The following is a 17,709-nucleotide window of genomic DNA, read 5'->3' on the forward strand; positions in this document are numbered from 1 at the left end:
TGTTCCTCAAGTGCTGGTCATCTTTTGTTTTTCTTTACAACAGTGTCTCTCCTTGGCCTGGAACTCACTGAGTAGGCCAGGTTGACTGGTCACCAAGTCCCTGGGAACCACCTAGCTTGGTTTCCCCAGCACTGGGAAACATGACTCAGCAAGCTGGGCCTTTTTTTTTTTTTTTTTTTTTTTTTTTTTTTTTTTAAATTTTGGGTTGTTTTTCTTTTTAAGCATTTGTATATGTGTGTGGGTATATGCATGTAAGTGGAGATACCCTCAGAGTCCAGAAGAGGTCGTCAGATCCCCTAGAGCGGGAGTTACAGGCATGCGTGAGGCACTTGGTGTGGACGCTGGAAACTGAACTCAGGTCCTCTGCAAGAGCAGCAAGCACTTTTAACCATTGAGCCATCTCTCCAGCCTCCAGGCTTTTTTTACTCAATTCCTCACGCTTGCAAGGCAAGCATTTCACTAACTGACCCCAGGCCCCACACTGTCAGTCAAACATGCACTGTACGTACAGGACACTGTGGAACTTAAGAGATGAAGCATCTATTCTTGGTAATAAAATTTTATCACTGGGGTTAGAGCAAAAAAAGGAAATAACCATCCAGTGGGCAAATGCCCCCTACACATCGAAAATAAACGCTGAGAGATGACACACTAAAAACTGCAGAAAGGAAGTATATGAGGAAAACAGAAATTCTTCCTAACTCCCATAGCCCCCTGCTCCCTCTGCACAATTACTACAACCCGTGGGAGTGTGACGATGATCCTGTCAGCTGCATACTACACCTGTTAGATGAGAAACAACCCTAAAACGTGGTTAAGAGAGCTTCCTGAACTTCCAGAGGACCTGAGTTAGTTTCGAAGAACCCAGATCAGGCTGCTCACAAGAGCCCCATGGGTCCCACACCCTCTTCTGGCCTCTGCAGGCACCTGCACACACATGGCATATGCTCACACAGACACACAGAAATAAAAAATAAACTCTTTTAAAGTGTCAAGAAGAAGATTTCTGTTTTGGTTTGGCTTTTGTATTTGCTTAACATTAGGATTTTCTCTTCTCAGCTACAAATGGGGTATGTGCTCCTTTATATGTGTGTGTGTGTGTGTGTGTGTGTGTGTGTGTGTGTGTGTATACACATATATATGTAGTTTTCTGAGAATTCCATGAGTACTGTATTTACATCATTCCCATCAGCTCCTCCCCTGTCACCCACTCCCTCAAGACCTTTTCTTCTCTAATTATTATTCACACACACACACACACATTGTATATATACATATATATAAAACCTATGTCAATTATTATTGACACGCACATAGATTATATAAATGTGCATGTATATGTATAAACACACATCTTTTTTTTTTTTAGGAACTGTCAGCACTGGATTTACTCCACAAAGAAACTTAGCACACGCTGTTGTTTTTCTTGATCAGAAGCTGTAAGGGGCTTTCTTAATTCCAGTTGCTTACAGGCACATATCTCCCCACTTCTCAATTCCGAACCTTTCTAAGTAGCTGAAACTTTTGAAGAAATTGTTTCTGCAGATCAGAAGCAAGCGTCCTTACTGCTCTGTGGAATGGTTCCCATCCACAGGATGATGAAGTATTCGGGGCTGCAGGACCATTTTTCATACGAGTAGAGTTTCTTCTTAGACTGCTCAAGGTCACCCAGCAAGAGGCAAAATCATGACAGAAGCCAAGGAATACTCAGTTCCAAAGCTTCTAAAGTTCCATTTTCTGTTGTCTGCTTCTGTGTCAGTGTATATGAGAATGTTACACTAGTGTCTCAAGCACCAATCTCCACATTATCACTAGTGATGCAGAGGTGAATACTTTTTCCATGCTTCTTTGTACTCATTTCTGATCACTTCCTTTATACAAAATGCTCTTTAAAAATTACAAAAAAAAAAAAAAAACAAAACAAAACAAAAAAACAAACCATGGCCTAATATGTGAAATTTGCTTAGTAGGAACTTGTGTACCCCAGGCTGGCCTTGAATTTCCTACGTAGACAAGGATGACTTTGCACTTGGGATCCTCCCGTCTCTATCTGCTGAGTGCTAGGATTATGGAAGGGCTCCACAATACCTTGTGTATACAGTTCTGGGGTAGAATCTAGGGCTTTGTGTATGCTGAGAAAGCATTTTATGAAATGAAACTACACTCTCCACTCTATCCTTACATTATTTATATACAAAGTATATATTATATTTCTATTAGCAATGATGAGAATCTCAATTTATCTCTGCCTTCACTACTTCTTACCTTGGAAAGAAACGACAGTCTGTCAAGAAAATAACGACACCACATTTTTTTCCATGAAAAACATAGTCTGTAAACACATATCTTACGGAGTTCATTTAGTGTTGCTCATAGGTACTTGTATGTAGGGCTGACAATCTGGGACTGCATAACCTATCAGGGGGCTCATCCTGGGAAAAGCCATCTCTCCGGCCCTAGAATATGCCCTTGCCGAAAATTTATTGGCTCCAAAATATCAGTTAATGCATGATCTGTCTTTCACTTAACTATTTTCCATTTTTCAAATAAGGGTATCCCCTAGGTACAACTCAATGATACAGTATATGCTTAGCTTGCATGAGACCTTAAGTTTGATCCAAAAAGAAAAAACAAAAAACAAAAAAAAAAAAAACAAAAAAACACTCCTATCCTTTTTTCAGTATAGTTTTGATTATTGTGTGTCTTACTATTCCCCAAAGTAGATCCCCAAGGAACTGCTGCAGGTTGAGAGGACTCTGACACTCTGGAAACTTCGTGTGTCTGACAGTACTGCAAACTGGACAGGATATTGACCCATAGCCTCACCTACCACCAGTGACACTGGACTGTGGAACAACATTAGCAAGCTGAGGGTTAAAAGCTGGATTTTGTTTTTTTTTCCATATTTTTCAACCTGAGAGATTACAAATATGGAACCAGATAGTGGTGTGCTCAGTCCTCACTAGGACATTTATACTCTCCCCATAAAGGCCCAGGGAACATCACAGAAGAGGAGATGTAGCCCAGGCTGGCCTCAAACTCCTAGCACCTTCTATCTCGCATCTCACTTAAGACACTTGGATCCAAAGCCACAAAGCCAAGTCTAGGGATATTATCCTTTCATTCCTCATTTTGTACAATGGCCTTCTTAAGTGAAAAGGAAAACAGCTTCCTTATTAAGCCTCAGTTAGATCCATTTCAGTGGGACTGAGACAATTTCTGTGCAGTTACAAATGAACCTGACCAAAAATAACCAGATACTCATGCCTCACAACTAACACTGGGAGATTCACATCTGCACACCTAACACAATGTGGACTCATCAAACATGCCAATAGGCAGGGCCTGTATTTTCTTTTATTAAAGATTTTGTTTTATTTTAATGTTTATTGTTATGATTATTATTTTATGTATATGGCTATTTTTCATTTGCAGCCATCTCTCCAACCCCTGAAGTTTTTAAAATTGAAGATCTCTAGCAACTTTGCTTTGAGCAAGCCTACAAGCTGCACGTTGGCATTTTCCAAAAGGAAAAGGTTTTGTTTTTTATTTTGTTTTGTAGTGTTGGGAATTAAATTTTACTTTTGCAGCGCTGGATACTGAGCCTTTACTCTGTTGCATTCACTCTTTTATTTTTTCAGCACTGTGGGCTCAGCCATTCATCTACTTTGCATTTCATCTCATTTCTGCAGTGAGAGAGACTGAACCTATTGCTTTATGTATTTATTTATTTTGGTTTTTCAAGACAGGGTTTCTCTGTGTAGCCCTGGCTGTCCTAGAACTCGCTCTGTAGACCAGGCTGGCCTCAAACTCAGAGATTCACTTGCCTCTACCTCTCGAGTGCTGGGATTAAAGATGTGCACCACCACCATCTGGCTAATTGTTGTTTGCAGCATCAGATATTGAACTCTTGTTTTTCCTTTCTTTTTATTTTATTTTATTTAACTCTTAGGTACTGGAGGTTGAACTCAAGCCTGGCACATGCTGCACAAGCAATCTACCAATGCCCTGAGACCCCCGGCTCAACGAAGTATTTTAAATAAATCTAACAGATAATTAACAGTTTCTAAAAAGATATCTGCAATTGCATACTGACTGCAGTACAGTCTGAACATAACTTTTTAAAGATTTATTTTTATTATTTTAAGGGGAGGGCATGCATGTGCGTGCAGTGCCCACAGAGGCCAGAAGAAGGCAACAGATCCCCTGGATCTGCAGTTATCGGTAGCTGTGAGCCAATATGGGTGCTGGAAACTGAACCCCAATCCTCTGCAAGGGTAGCGAGTGCTCTTAGCCACTGAGCCATCTCTCCAACCCCAACATAATTTTTATATGCACCAGAAAACCAAAACTTTTGTTTGACTTACTTAAATACTACATTGACTTGAATGCTTTACCCACAAGATCTCTGAGGTATGCCTCCATTCCAATAGAATGCTATAAACATAAAATAAGGGGCTGGAGAGATGGCTCAGTGGTTAGTAGCACTGACTGCTCCTGCAGAGACAGTTCAGTTCCCAGCATCTACACAGCAGCTCACAACTGTCCATAACTCCAGTTCCAGAGAATCTGATGCCCTCTTTCCGGCATCTGCAGGCACCAGGCATGTACAGGGTGCACAGACATACATGCGGGCAAAATATCCATCCACATTAAAATAAAAACAAGTAAATCCGTAACCATTATATTAAATGTAAAGCCACTGTGTTAAAGAATGACTCCTGATAAAGAATAGCAATTGAGCCCTCTACTCCATTCAGAAACATGACTTCATTATCCAGCAATCTCATACTAAATCAGTGACTGACCTCAACCAGAGAATGCCTCCATCACTACTTTGGAAGGCTGAGATGTTCCTGCTGTGGAGTGGGAAGAGTTCAGGGATGCTCGTCAGCATCCAACCATGCCCAGAATGTTCCTCACCCCACTGAGTAATCTAGTCCCAAATATCAATTGGGGATAAAATGAGAAATCCAGCTTAGGGTGTGGGCCACAAAATTCTAGACCTTCACTGACAACGGATTATATTCCAATTGGCCACTAGAGGTCAGATCTAGCCTGGAAATAAATAGATGGATAGCCAGGCGACAGACAATGCTAGGAATTCTTGCCCTCAGCTAATGAAGGCCATCACAGACAAAAAAAAAAACCAAAAAACTAGTGATGCTGCTTTTCTGAATTATCATGTTGTCAAACGGCCTTCTACGTGTTTATGTTTAGATGCTCCATTGATCTGTGCTGATCTCGGCCTTGGTCAGAAAAGCTTCTCACTGCCGAGAGCATTAGTTAATGCAGAGACTTATCACTGTTCAAAGTGACTGGGTGCTCAGCACTAGCTGGGACATTCTATCAGCCCCACCCTGTAAGAGTGAACAGTGGGGAACGCTGTCCTCTGGGCATGACATGGTCGTTGTGCTCACAGACCCACAGCAGCTGTGGTTACTTAGACACGATCAGGCCAGTGGGGTTGCGGGGGACCACTGAGGAACTATGGCAGCTGATGGCTGCTGGGGAAGGAGGGCCACTTTCCTTTGGGGTTGTGACCAGTGGCAGGCTGCACATACATCAAAGGAAGGCCCCACACCTGTTCACAAATGGGTAGCACTGACCGGATTCGGGGGGTTAGATAAAATACGTATTTTATTAAACCCTTCAAAGCAGCCCCCACCTGTCTCTCCTGTCCTGCTTCCTGCGCCAACAAGAGCTAATCATGTCTCTTCTCCCTGTCCGCCCTCATTTGCCCCTTGATGGCCTCCCTAAGACCTGAGGGAAATGGTCCCTCAGGCTCCTGCTGAAATTGACAACACTGTATTCCTTTAACCAGTCGCCTTCTTTGGTCATGTTGCATTGTCTGAAGACCCAGAGGATGATCATTAGGAACGATGAAACTGGGTTTAATAAAAAGCGGAATACCCTACCACCTGAAGCTGGAGCATCAAGCCTCAGACATGGGTCTGTGTGCACAACCAGCTACTTGTAGACAGATATTTAGTGAGCAATGGTGGGAAAATGACCCACTGGGGAAGGACCCAGGAAGTGCACCTCTTGATTGCATATTTTAGAAAGAGCGTGTTAGTTAAGAATTTTCCCCACATTCATGCCCAGATTCCATTTCCCAGTGAAGGCATTTAATTGGAGAATTTGTGAAGCATCCAGTCTCAAGAGCTGCAGTTTACCACATGCAAAAAATAAATAAATAAATGAAAGCCCCAGAAATCCCTGATTTTGGGCTTAACACCCCCAACACTGACTGGACAGCCACAGGGGCCATGCGGATGTCCCATGGCTGAGTCATACCTAGTGTCCTCGGCACCATTGCCTGAAGAGGTTTTTCTGTGAAAACAAAATTCATCACTTTGAAGACAGAATTTCAACCAAAGGACCATTTGACGCTGACACCCTGGAGGCAGCACTCCCTCCAAGAAAGAGCACTGTATGTCTGGGGTGTGGTTTGACTCTGTTCCCCAAGGTTCACCTACTGGAGATTTGGTCCTTGGAGTGGTAATAAGAGGTAGCAGCAGGAGAGGAGTAATGGAAGAGGACCAGGAAGCTCGTTACTGGCTCCTCCCTAGTCTAACCACTTCCTGTCTCATAATACGATACCCCTCCCACTCTGATGCCATCCCCTTTGGTATATCACCGAAGTTGCCCAGATCCAAAACTGTGAGCTAAACCAATCTTTTCTTTCTTCATAATGCGTCCGGTCTCAGGTATTTCATCACAGTAACAGAAAGGAGACTAATACAAGTCCTGCCCATCACAGTGGAAAAGAACTATACTTTTCCTGAAGTGCCGGGAATCCAGGAAAAGTGAGAGGAAATGACTTCACCTACTGCTGTTCCCATGAATGTCAAACATGACTATACCTAACCATAAGCAACTCAGCCATCTCCCCAAGTCCAGCTGCACTGAAATCTTTACTGTTCAGTGTGTGTGTGTGTGTCCATGAGACCTGCATTCTTGGGTCCAACCAACCGTGGATCGAAACTGTTTGTAGACCTGTCAGACAAGCTGTGCCCACTAATGCAACTGTGGCATGAGCATTACAAGACATAACCACCTGCTCTCAGGGAGCTGAGGCCTGCTCCACAGGAGGGAATTCCCATGATTCAGGAGGTCATGGGTCCTAATGGGGACCTACCACTGTTGCTTTGCTAAATGACATAGCGTCAAACTACCCTCAAAACGTTTATGTTTATGCACATAAACTAGTGCTGTTCTCAACCCTGGTCAAAGAAGCTTCTTTTTGCACTTGGCAGGGACTCACAGCTGATTGAAGTGCTGAGAGTAAGTGACCGCTGAGCACCCAGCCCTGCCTGGGAGGTCTATCAACCCCACTGCCGTGGCTCAAGAAATGAAATACGCAGCAGAACAGAGAGTAAAAAGGATGTAAGACCCGGAGGGCGGGGAGGAGAGCTGGGAAACGCCGTCCTCTGGACACGGCACGGGCAGTGCACTCACGGACTCAATGCAGCCGTGCTACCTGAACAAGACCTGCACAAGGTCAAGCCAAGGTCACTCGACATTCCAGCAGGCATCACTAGCTGGGCTCAGTGAGTCATAATAATAAAAAGGAGGAGGAGGAGGACAGCAACACGGAGGAGGCAGACATGTCGATGGGAGTATAAGGGGAAACTGAGGGTCACTGTGATCAAGACACATGTATACACGTAGGAAACTGCGAAGGGATGACTGGAAAGCTGTGTCACAGGGAACACACGGGCTTTTTTCTCGTTGTGGTGTCCGTGTCACACAATACGGTGTAACACTTATATAGTACGTGCACTGTCTGAAGATGTGACAAGTTATCTAAGGATGATTTAATATGGGAAGGTGTGAGGGGCTCTGTGCAGACAGCATGACCTAAGAGACCTGAGAATCCGTGGGTCACCCTCAGGATCCTGGAGCCAATCCACTGCGGACATCAAAGGTCAACTGTGTGTGTCCACTGTGCAGATGAGAAAACTGGGGCACAGAGCACCATGGCAACTTGCTCAAACCGGTACATCTAAGAGTGGAGAGCCTAAACAGACAGCTTCCAGAGTCCCTGCTATCAACTGCTCTGCCATTCTCTAAGACATACACATGGGACAGGCCCTGGATCCAGGCACGCCTGCTGCTGTTTTCAGCTCGAATCAGGCACAAGAAAAAGAAGAAACTTGTAACCCACAGGTGTATTGGTGTGTATGTGTGTGTGTGTGTGTGCGCGCACATGTGTAAGTGCACATGTGTCCCAGAGGCATATTTGTGTCTGTGCACATGCATGTGTACACGCACATGTGACCCACAGGTGTACTTGTGTGTGAAAGTATACATGTGTGAGCAACTGAGTGTGGATGTGAGGCAGCGGACAGCCTTGGCTGTAGCTCCTTAGATGCCATCCCACTTTGCTTTTCACAACAGTCTCTCGTTGGCCCAGATGTTACTAGGTAGACCAATCTGGCTGGTAGCAAGGCCCAGCGATCCCCCTGTCTCTGCCTCCCCAGTGCTGAGAATATTAGCATACACCTGGCTTTTTGTGTGGGTTCTGGGAACAAAACTCAGTCCCTGTGCTTTTAAAGCAAACACTTTCCTAACTGAGCCACCTCCCCAACAAACAAGACTGTTTCTCCTCCAACCACCTCCCCACACACAGTCTCTGGAGCTCACTTCACCTCAATCCCTGGGTAATGGCACCCTCTCCAACAGCAAGCTGAGAGACAGAAGGAGAGCCGGCCCGTGCAAAGTTCTGACCTGGGCACAAAGACCACGTTGTGCAGGTAATCCTCGAAGGTCTTCCTGAATGAAGACTCCTCCAGCTCCTTCAGGATCTGAGAGTCAGTCTTAGGGCACGAGCAGCACTCACTGGCCGAGTCCTCATATTCGCTCTGATTGTGCTTCTGAGAATCGTCGGATTCAAAAGGCGGGGACCAGGTCCGCGAGGGGAGCTTCAGCCCTAGGGAGAGGCAGAGCAGAGGGCTCGAATCTCCCCCAGAACACACACACACACCATATACACACACATGTAAACGCATATACACCTGACAGGAAGCACACTCCACACACATACACACACACAGACAGTGCACTGTCAGAAAGGCAGGGCAGATGAACAGAGCCTAGATTCAAGTTTTACACACACACATGCTGAGGCCAGAGGCCCACCTTGGGAGTCATTCCTTAGGCCACAGCCCTTCACTGTGAGTTCCAGGCAAGCACTCTATCATAGGTCAGGTCTCCAGACTTCTCTCACTTTTCCGGACAGGGCTTCGATGTGTTATCTAGTCTGGCCCCGTGCTCACTCTGCACCCTAGACTGGCCTGGCCTCTCATTCTTCCTCACCCTCCCAAAGGGTCAAATTCCAGTCTTCTGACACCAGGAGTTAGAAGTTGCTGTGTGTGTCTGCATTCTGTGTGTATGTGTTTGTATTACCTGTATCTGTGTACTCTCACCATATGGGTGAATACAGATGCCAGAGGTTGTTATCACATCTTCTACAGTCATTTCTCCATCTTTTTCACTATTATTATTAAACTAATTTATAGGGGAGGTGAACAAGCCAGGGTGCACATGTGGGGGTCAGAGGACAACTTTCTCCTTCCACCATGTGGATTCTGGGATTAAAGTCAGTCTGTTAGGCTTGGCAGCACACGCCTTTACCACGGACACATCTGCCAGTCCTCCATCTTATTTACTGAGACAGTCTCTCACTTAACGTGGACTTCCTGCCTTGCTAGCCTGGCTGGCCAGCACACTCCAGGGATCTGCCTGTCTCTGCCTCCCCAGCATGGTGGTTACAGATGCATGACGCCACACCCAACTTTTTTTCTACATGGGTGTCGGGATCCAAACTCAGGCCCTTGTGCTTATACAGCAAACATTTTATCCAGCATCATTTCCTCAGCCCCAAATTTACCGCAGTAAAAAGAAATCAATTGGTGGCACTAACAGAAAGCTACTACTGGTCATTTACTGTATGTACTATTGAAATTATGATTAAATAACATAAATGTTACCATTGAAACCATGTGTTGGTATAGAGTTAATGGCACTGTCTGTCTACAGGGTGGCACAATCATTGCTTCTACCCATTTCCAGAACTTTCTCATCTAACCAAACTGAAGCCCTGTCCTCATTCAACACTGACTTCCCAGTTCCTCCTAAACTGGCCTCCACACTCTGCCTTCATCCACATAAACTTGACTACTGTTAGGCCTCCCCATGAGATAAGCTCTTGTGGGCTGGCGAAATGGCTCCATGGGTAAGGTGGCTGCCACTCAAGCGTGAGGACCTGAGTTCGATCCCCAGCACCCACATAAGAACCAGACATAATAACACACATCTTACTCCCCAGTGCTGGGAAAGTAGAGACAGGAGGATCCCTGGAACTCGCTGGCCAGCCAGGCTAGCCAAATCAGTGAGCATCAAATTCAGGGATATGCCCTGCCTCAAAAAATAAGGTGGAAAGCCACAGAGCAAGACGCCAACATCAACCTCAAACACAGCCCTATGTATGTTTCCAGCAGAGTGTGGATCTGTGTGTACTGTTTAAAAATGTGTGTGTGAACACTGGGGACATGGCTCAGTCAGACTCCAAACACGCAACTAGAAATGTCTACACCTTCACACAAACATATACGTGCATGTGCAAATAAATTCTGTGATGATCAAATATTTAAACATTTTTAAACAGTCCTGTTGTATTCATGGATTTAAAGTGGTTTTATGTTTGTTCTGAGACAGGGTCTCATATAGCTCTGAATGGTCTCAAACTTGCTATGTAGGCAGGGATGATGTTAAACACCCAACCTTCCTGCCTCCACCTCCCAAATGCTACAGTTACAGGCCTGTGCCACCACACCGGCTCTGTGTGCTGCTGAGAATGGAGCCCTCTACCAACCAAGCTATAGCCTCAGCCCTGAAAGTTTGCTGTGGTTAGCCTGACATAGTAGAAAACACCTGTCATCTTAGCACTCCAGCCGTGGAGACAGGATGATCAGGGTCATCCTCGGGCTACATTGTGAGTTTGAGGCCCACCTGGGTCACGTGAAACCTTGTTTAAAAACAAACAACAAAAACAAAATCAAACTTTTTTTAAGTCAGTGGGTTTTTTTAAAAACAAAACAAAACAACAAACTAAAATTGTGGCGTTGCTGGAAGCATGGAGAGCAGGTGGTTTCTTATACTCAAACGCAGAGCCAACAGGTCAGAGCCGAGCCCAGGACTGGACTTGCTCTCAAGTTCTATAAAGAATGCAAGGAGATAAATCAAGCTGGTGTCCTGGCCCGGGCAGGCATGATGTCACCGGCATGCATATACCACATGATCTTAGAGTTGGGACTGTTCCCAGGAATCATCTGTCCTCCGCCCCTTCTCCACAAAAGGAGACAGACTACTTGCTGTGTGACTTGGCCAAAACCAGATGCCAGGGCCGGGGTGGATCAGAGCACAGACCTCAGCCACACCTCTCCAGCAGCCCCCCCCTCCCCCACCAGCCTGCTTCTGCAAGGTCACAGGCTAAGACACTGCTGGCTGAAAACGAGTCAGAGACAAAGGCAACAACTAAGTGAACAGAACATTTTCACCTCCGCTGATCTGATGGCGGGTTGTGGTGTTTTGTTTTGTTTTAATAAATTCAGTGTGTCTGTGGCAGCGGGGCAGGGCAGGGGGGTGTCAGATGATAACTTTTGGCAGTGAGTTCTCTCTTTGTACCATGTAGGTCCTAGGGAGCAGACTCGGGTCATCAGGCTTGGCAGCAAGCGCCTCCATCCACTGAGCCAGCTTGCTGCCCCGCCAGGGTTCTTTTTTGATAACCCACTTTTAGCTGTTTTGAGATACACACTACAGTGACCATGAACGGCAACTCCAGGACAGTCGATATAACTGCTGCTTCGTAAACTCGGTCCATTGTGCTTGTGCACACACACATACACCTCAGCCACTGTAACCAGTGCTGAAAAGATTCTGAATGTTTCCACCACAGGGAAGGAGTGAAGACAGTCACTACTCAGATTTTCTTTTTACACATTTTATATATGTCTGTGCACTGTGTGGTTCACAGCTGAATGAAACACTGAATGTGTTCCACCGTTGTATCTAGTCCTTGTTTGTGCTGCAGACCTGGGGACTGAACCCAGGGCTTCGGACACTCGGAAAGTGCTCGTCACACAGCATTGTCTGGGATTTTCAGCAGCCTCCAAAGTGTGGATCCATGTGCAATGTCCAAAAATGTGTGTGTGCGCACTGGGGAGATGGTGAGTGTGGATCCATGTGCAATGTCTAAAGATGTGTCTGCGCACTGGAGAGATGGTGAGTGTGGATCCATGTGCAATGTCTAAAGATGTGTCTGCGCACTGGAGAGATGGTGAGTGTGGATCCATGTGCAATGTCTAAAGATGTGTCTGCGCACTGGAGAGATGGTGAGTGTGGATCCATGTGCAATGTCTAAAGATGTGTGTGCACTGGGGAGATGGTGAGTGTGGATCCATGTGCAATGTCTAAAGATGTGTGTGCACTGGGGAGATGGTGAGTGTGGATCCATGTGCAATGTCTAAAGATGTGTCTGCGCACTGGAGAGATGGCTCAGACAGGGACCTGAGTTTGATCCCCAGAACCCATGTGAGAAGCTGGTTGTGGTGGTGTACATTTGTAATCCCAGTGCTGGGGAGGTGGAGAAAGGGGGAATCTTGAGGGTCACTCATTAGCCAGATTAGCCTGCTTACCCAAACAGTGAAATACCCTGTCTCAAATAAAAATAAAAATCCACAAGGTGAGGGCTGGGCTATAGCTCAGTGGCAACACTTGCCTGGTACGCATGAGGCCCTGGGTTCAATGCACGGTACTGAAATCTTAAAAACAGAGGGGCTAGAGAGACAACTTAGCAGGTGAAGGAGCTTGCCCCCACGCCTGATCACTTGAGTTTGATCCCTGGTACCCACATGTCTGACAAGACAACAGACTCCTGTGAGCTGTCCTCTGACCTCCACACATGCCATAGCACATGTGTGTCCACACAGAGAGAGACTAGGTAAATAAATAAATGAAATAAAGTATTTTTAATTCAGAGAAAACATGGGATGGGGGTGTGGCTCTGGTGGTGTAATGTTAGCACCCACTCAGCCCTGGGTTTGAATCTCTGGCCCTACACAAACTCAGCCTGGTGGTATAGTCCTGTAGCTCCAACACTCAGGAGGTAGAGACAGGAGGAGCAAGAAATGCAGTGTCTTCCTCAGCTAAACAGTGAGTTTAAGTCCACTGTGGTCTCTGTGAGACCCTGTCTCAAAAACCAAGAAAAAATTTAAAAACAAGGTATACAGCATTCTTGGACATACACCCAAAGTTCTTCTGACCTCTACACATACATGCACACACAAACCTGCACACACAAACACACACACACACACACACACACACACACACACACACACACACAAGTATGAGACAGAATGGAGTATGAGTTTGTGTGCACATGTATGTGTGTACATGTGCAGGCACCCTGGAAAACAGGGGCTTGTGTCCCCATGAGAGAACCGGGACACAGCCAACCCCACGACAACTGCCGGTGCTCACCTTTGAGACAATAATCCAACTCAGACAGCTCGCTGTCCTCGGCCTGCCTCTCCCAGTAGACCAGGTAGTGCGTGATGTTGCCATTGGGGTCGGAGGGGGGCTTCCACTTTAAGATAATCTGAGAGGAGGAGTTAGAAACCGAGATGGGGTCCAGGGGGACAGAAGGATCTGTAGAGGAGAAAAGAAACAAGCTGCCGTGAGGGAGAGTGTGTAAGCTGTCGGGGGCACCTGAGCAGTGGGCAGCGGCCCAGCTGAATCCACAGCTTTGTGGGCTGGAGTTCTTTAACACCAGAGAAAAGCAGACACTGTTAAATGCTTGCCTAGCCCGGGCAGGAGTGACTGTCCGTCCATTCATGCTGTGGATTATGTGCCCACCATGTGTCATTTACTCCACAGACTTTGGCTCTGACGGATGCCAAAGCTCTTGCTGTTGTGGGCACTAGAAAGATGTTCCTGGGGCCAAAAGAGAATCAACGGAAGAGATGAATTTTGGTTAACATGGGCACAAAATCAAACCCAGTCACTGAAAGCACTTGAAATCATCGAACTGTATCTGTTTGTTTGTTTTTAAGACAGGCTGTCATGTAGCCCAGGCTAGCCTCAAACTTGATAAGGTAGCCAAGGATGTGCTTGAACTCCTGATCCTCCTACCTACCTCCTGCATGCTGGGAAGAAAGACATGCACCACCATACCTGGTTTATGTGGTTCTGGGGATTTAACCTAGGGCTTCATACAAGCTAGGCAAGCACTCTACCAACCAAGCCACATACCCAGATGGTGCTATTCGGCTGTCCTGCAACAGCCTTCAAATCACCCTAAACTCTCCCTCTGAAGAACGGTGCTGCCTGAGGCTAGCGAGATGGCCCAATGGTAAAGCGCTTGCTACAGAAGCATGAGGACAGTTCAGATCCGCAGCACCCACAGAAACGCCCAGCTGCGAGGGCTGTAGCAGCCGACCTGTAACCCAGGCAGAGATCAGCACCCCCTGGCTTTGTTGAAAGACCCTGCCACAATACATAAGGTAGAAAACAACTGTGGAAGACTCCAACGTCGACCTCCAGCATGTGCCACACACAGAATGTTGGAGGCTGAGAGAGCTGGAGAGGAAGAGCACGGAGCTCTCAAGGCAAAAGCAAAAAGTGTGCAAAGACCAGGAAGGTAGAAGTTTCTGGAAACTAAACTCGGTAGATACAAGGTGAGAGCATCTAGAGAAGTGTCTGGTGAAGAAGCTGGAGCAACAGAGCCTGTGAGCTGTGAGGGGCTGCTTACTCTCTGCATCATTTGGGGCAGACAACTCCTTGTCAGCCACTCCACTTCCCAGCTGTGACCGGACATTGCCAGGTGTCCTCCCTTCCTTGGGAGGCACAGAATTTTCCCTACTTGAAGACTACTTAGCTAAGAAGAGGAGTTAATCCTGACAGAAAAATAACTAAATTGCTATGAGTCACTATCATCCTAAAGAAAAAACATAGGAAACTAAAGGAGAGTGAAATTACACCACGTGGAGGTGAGGCGCTCACACGAAGGCACTCTCTCCACGTTAGACAAGATTACACCATGTAGAAGTGAGGTGCTCACATGAAGGCATTATTTTCATGTTTGAAGTTTTTATGACAGCATAGAAAAACCATGCAGTAGTCCCCTTATCTACGTGGCACATTGTATAACTGCAGTGGATATCTGAAACCACATGAAGCACTGAACCATCAGTTCCCCCATATGATAAAACTTCATAACTAACAGAAAATAACAACAGCCATAATAAAACAGGACACGTAAAGTAACAGACAGTAAGAGAAGCTTCTTTTGTGGCTATTTCCTGCGAGTTTCTCCTTGGTTTGGATGTGCTTGCACTAAATCTCACACAGTCCAGTTGGCTTCAAACCTAATACGTAGATAGAGAAGACCCCGAGCTCCCGATCCACCTGCCTGCATCTCCCAAGCATTTCACTGTTACTTTGTGCTGTGTTGAGGTTGTAAGAAGGCTTTGCTATGTAGCCCAGCCCGGCCTCAAACACACAGCAATTCTCTTGCCTCAGCATCCCAAGTGATAAGACTACAGGTGTGTATAACCAGGTCTAGCTCTCGTTTTTAATTATTTGCTGATTGACAGTTCTCACTGTGTAGCCCAGGATGGCCTAGAAGTCACTACTTAGACCAGGCTGGGCTTGAACTCACAGACATCCGTCTACCTCTGCCTCTCAAAGACAAGATTAAAGGTGTGCACCACCATGCTCGGCCTCTCCCTCCCCGTGACAGATGTCAAAGACAGTCCTGTGCAGGTAATCACAGCTGGTCTGAGTTCAAGAAGGTATGTGCTACATGTGTATGGTGTTATATGTGTATGTGCATGTTATATGTGTGTACATGTGTTATGTGTATATATGTACATGCATGTGTTTATGTGTGTGCATGTGTGGTGTGTGTGCATGTGTGCTAATGTGTGTGTACATGTATGTCATATGTGGTGTGTGAGCACATTATATGTGGTGGTTATACACATACATGTGTGTTACATGTGGTGTCTATGTGAGTGTTACATGCAGTATGTGGTGTGTGTGCGTGTGTGTTATATGTAATGTGTTATATGTGGTATGTGAGCATTTACATGAGATGGATAGGTGTGCATGTGTAAATATGTGTTACATATAGTATTGTGTTATATGTGCTGTGTGTGTGTTAATTGTAGTGAGTGTGTTATATGTGGGGTATGTATGTGTGCATGTGTGTGTTAGATGTGTAGTGTCTGTGCACGTGCTGAGGTCAGAGGAGGAAGTCAGGCACCTTATTCTATCACTGTCTACCTTCTCTCTCAAAACAGGATCCTGGGGTTACAGACATGCACATGGTCACACCTGGGCCACAGTGCTCTGGGGTTACAGACATGCATATGGTCACCCCTGGGCCACAGTGCTCTGGGGTTACAGACATACACATGGTCACCCTTAGGCCACAGTGCTCTGGGGTTACAGACATGCACATGGCCATCCCCTGGTGCCCAGGACTCTGAGGCATGAACATGGCCACACCCAGCTTTCAATGTCTTTGATGGGAACAGCATACAATCTTACTCACTGAGCCATCTTCCCTGCCCAAGCATGAACTCCTGAACTCTTGAGGTAGTTCATAGCTACCAGATTATCCTCTGAAAATATAAGCCTCAGCCCTTAGCTCCTCCAGACGCCGACCACAGAAGAAAGCCTGTCACAGGACATCACCAAGTTGCCTACCAAAGGCCAGAGAGTCAGTTCCACAGCAAACCCATATTCACAGGACACACTTACTGGTGGCATCTGTCTGCACATAGATGATGTCACTTTTGGCTCCGTAGGTCCGGCGTTCATCGGAGAAGGTAACCAAGGTCTTCACAAAGATGGCATATTGAGTCCAGGGCTTGAGGCCTCGCATTAGCCACCCAGGGTGGCTCGGGGTCTGAGACTTGGGGTCGTTGGACCTCTGGGGTGGGTCAATATCTACCACAGTCCAGCTATTGGAGCCACAAGCATCCTGTCCATCAAACTCCGTCACGTTCTGATAAGGGCTTTGAAAAACAAGAGGGAGAGGTAAGCTACCACTGTGTAAATGTCAATCTCAGTACTAAAAGGAGTGGGGGCCTTGGAGGGTTACGAGATAGAGACTCACTTCTTTTCTCTTTGGTTTGGTGTGCGTGTGTGTGTGTGTGTGTGTGTGTGTGTGTGTGTGTGTGTGTAATGCACGTTATAAGTGTATGTGCATGGACCTGGAAGATACCATCAGGTGCCATCTATCTTGTTTTTTGTTTTTTGTTTTGTTTTGTTTTTCTTGTTGAGACAGACTCTAGTCCTGGCTGTCCTCAAACTCACAGAAGTCTGCCGGCCTCTTGTCTCCTCAGTGTTGGGATTAATGGCATTCACATTTGATTCCAACCTTGTGTTTTGAGACAGAGTGATCAGGTCTGGACTGAAATTAACCTCATAGGCTAGGCTAACTAGCCAGAGACCCCAAAGATCTGCCCATTTCGGCTTCCTCAGAGATGGGATTTCAAGTACATTCCAAAATTCATGGCTTTCTGAAAAGTGTGAATGTGTATTCGAGTGTGTGTAATTGTATGCATGTGCCTTCGGGGGACAGAGAACACTGGATGATGGGTAGGAGAGCTGTGAAATGCTGAGTTCTGGACA

The 17,709-nt window shown here is 46.1% G+C and overlaps 1 protein-coding gene across 2 annotated transcripts in view; it reads right to left on the reverse strand.

The window, feature by feature from the left end:
• The window catches only part of Insr (insulin receptor), a 113,430-nt gene that overhangs the window by 22,010 nt on the left and 73,711 nt on the right, over nucleotides 1–17,709 (reverse strand). The window contains exons 8-11 of one of the 2 annotated variants that reach the window (XM_059248920.1): nucleotides 16,834–17,090; nucleotides 13,549–13,716; nucleotides 8,734–8,935; nucleotides 6,298–6,333 (exon numbers count right to left, since the gene is read on the reverse strand). In XM_059248920.1, the coding sequence (XP_059104903.1) occupies nucleotides 6,298–6,333; nucleotides 8,734–8,935; nucleotides 13,549–13,716; nucleotides 16,834–17,090 (663 nt within the window). The remainder of the gene's footprint in view (nucleotides 1–6,297; nucleotides 6,334–8,733; nucleotides 8,936–13,548; nucleotides 13,717–16,833; nucleotides 17,091–17,709) is intronic. The other variant, XM_059248921.1, reaches the window with a different exon arrangement.

This window comes from Peromyscus eremicus, chromosome 23 (genome assembly GCF_949786415.1).
Source record: "Peromyscus eremicus chromosome 23, PerEre_H2_v1, whole genome shotgun sequence".
NCBI lineage: Eukaryota > Metazoa > Chordata > Mammalia > Rodentia > Cricetidae > Peromyscus > Peromyscus eremicus.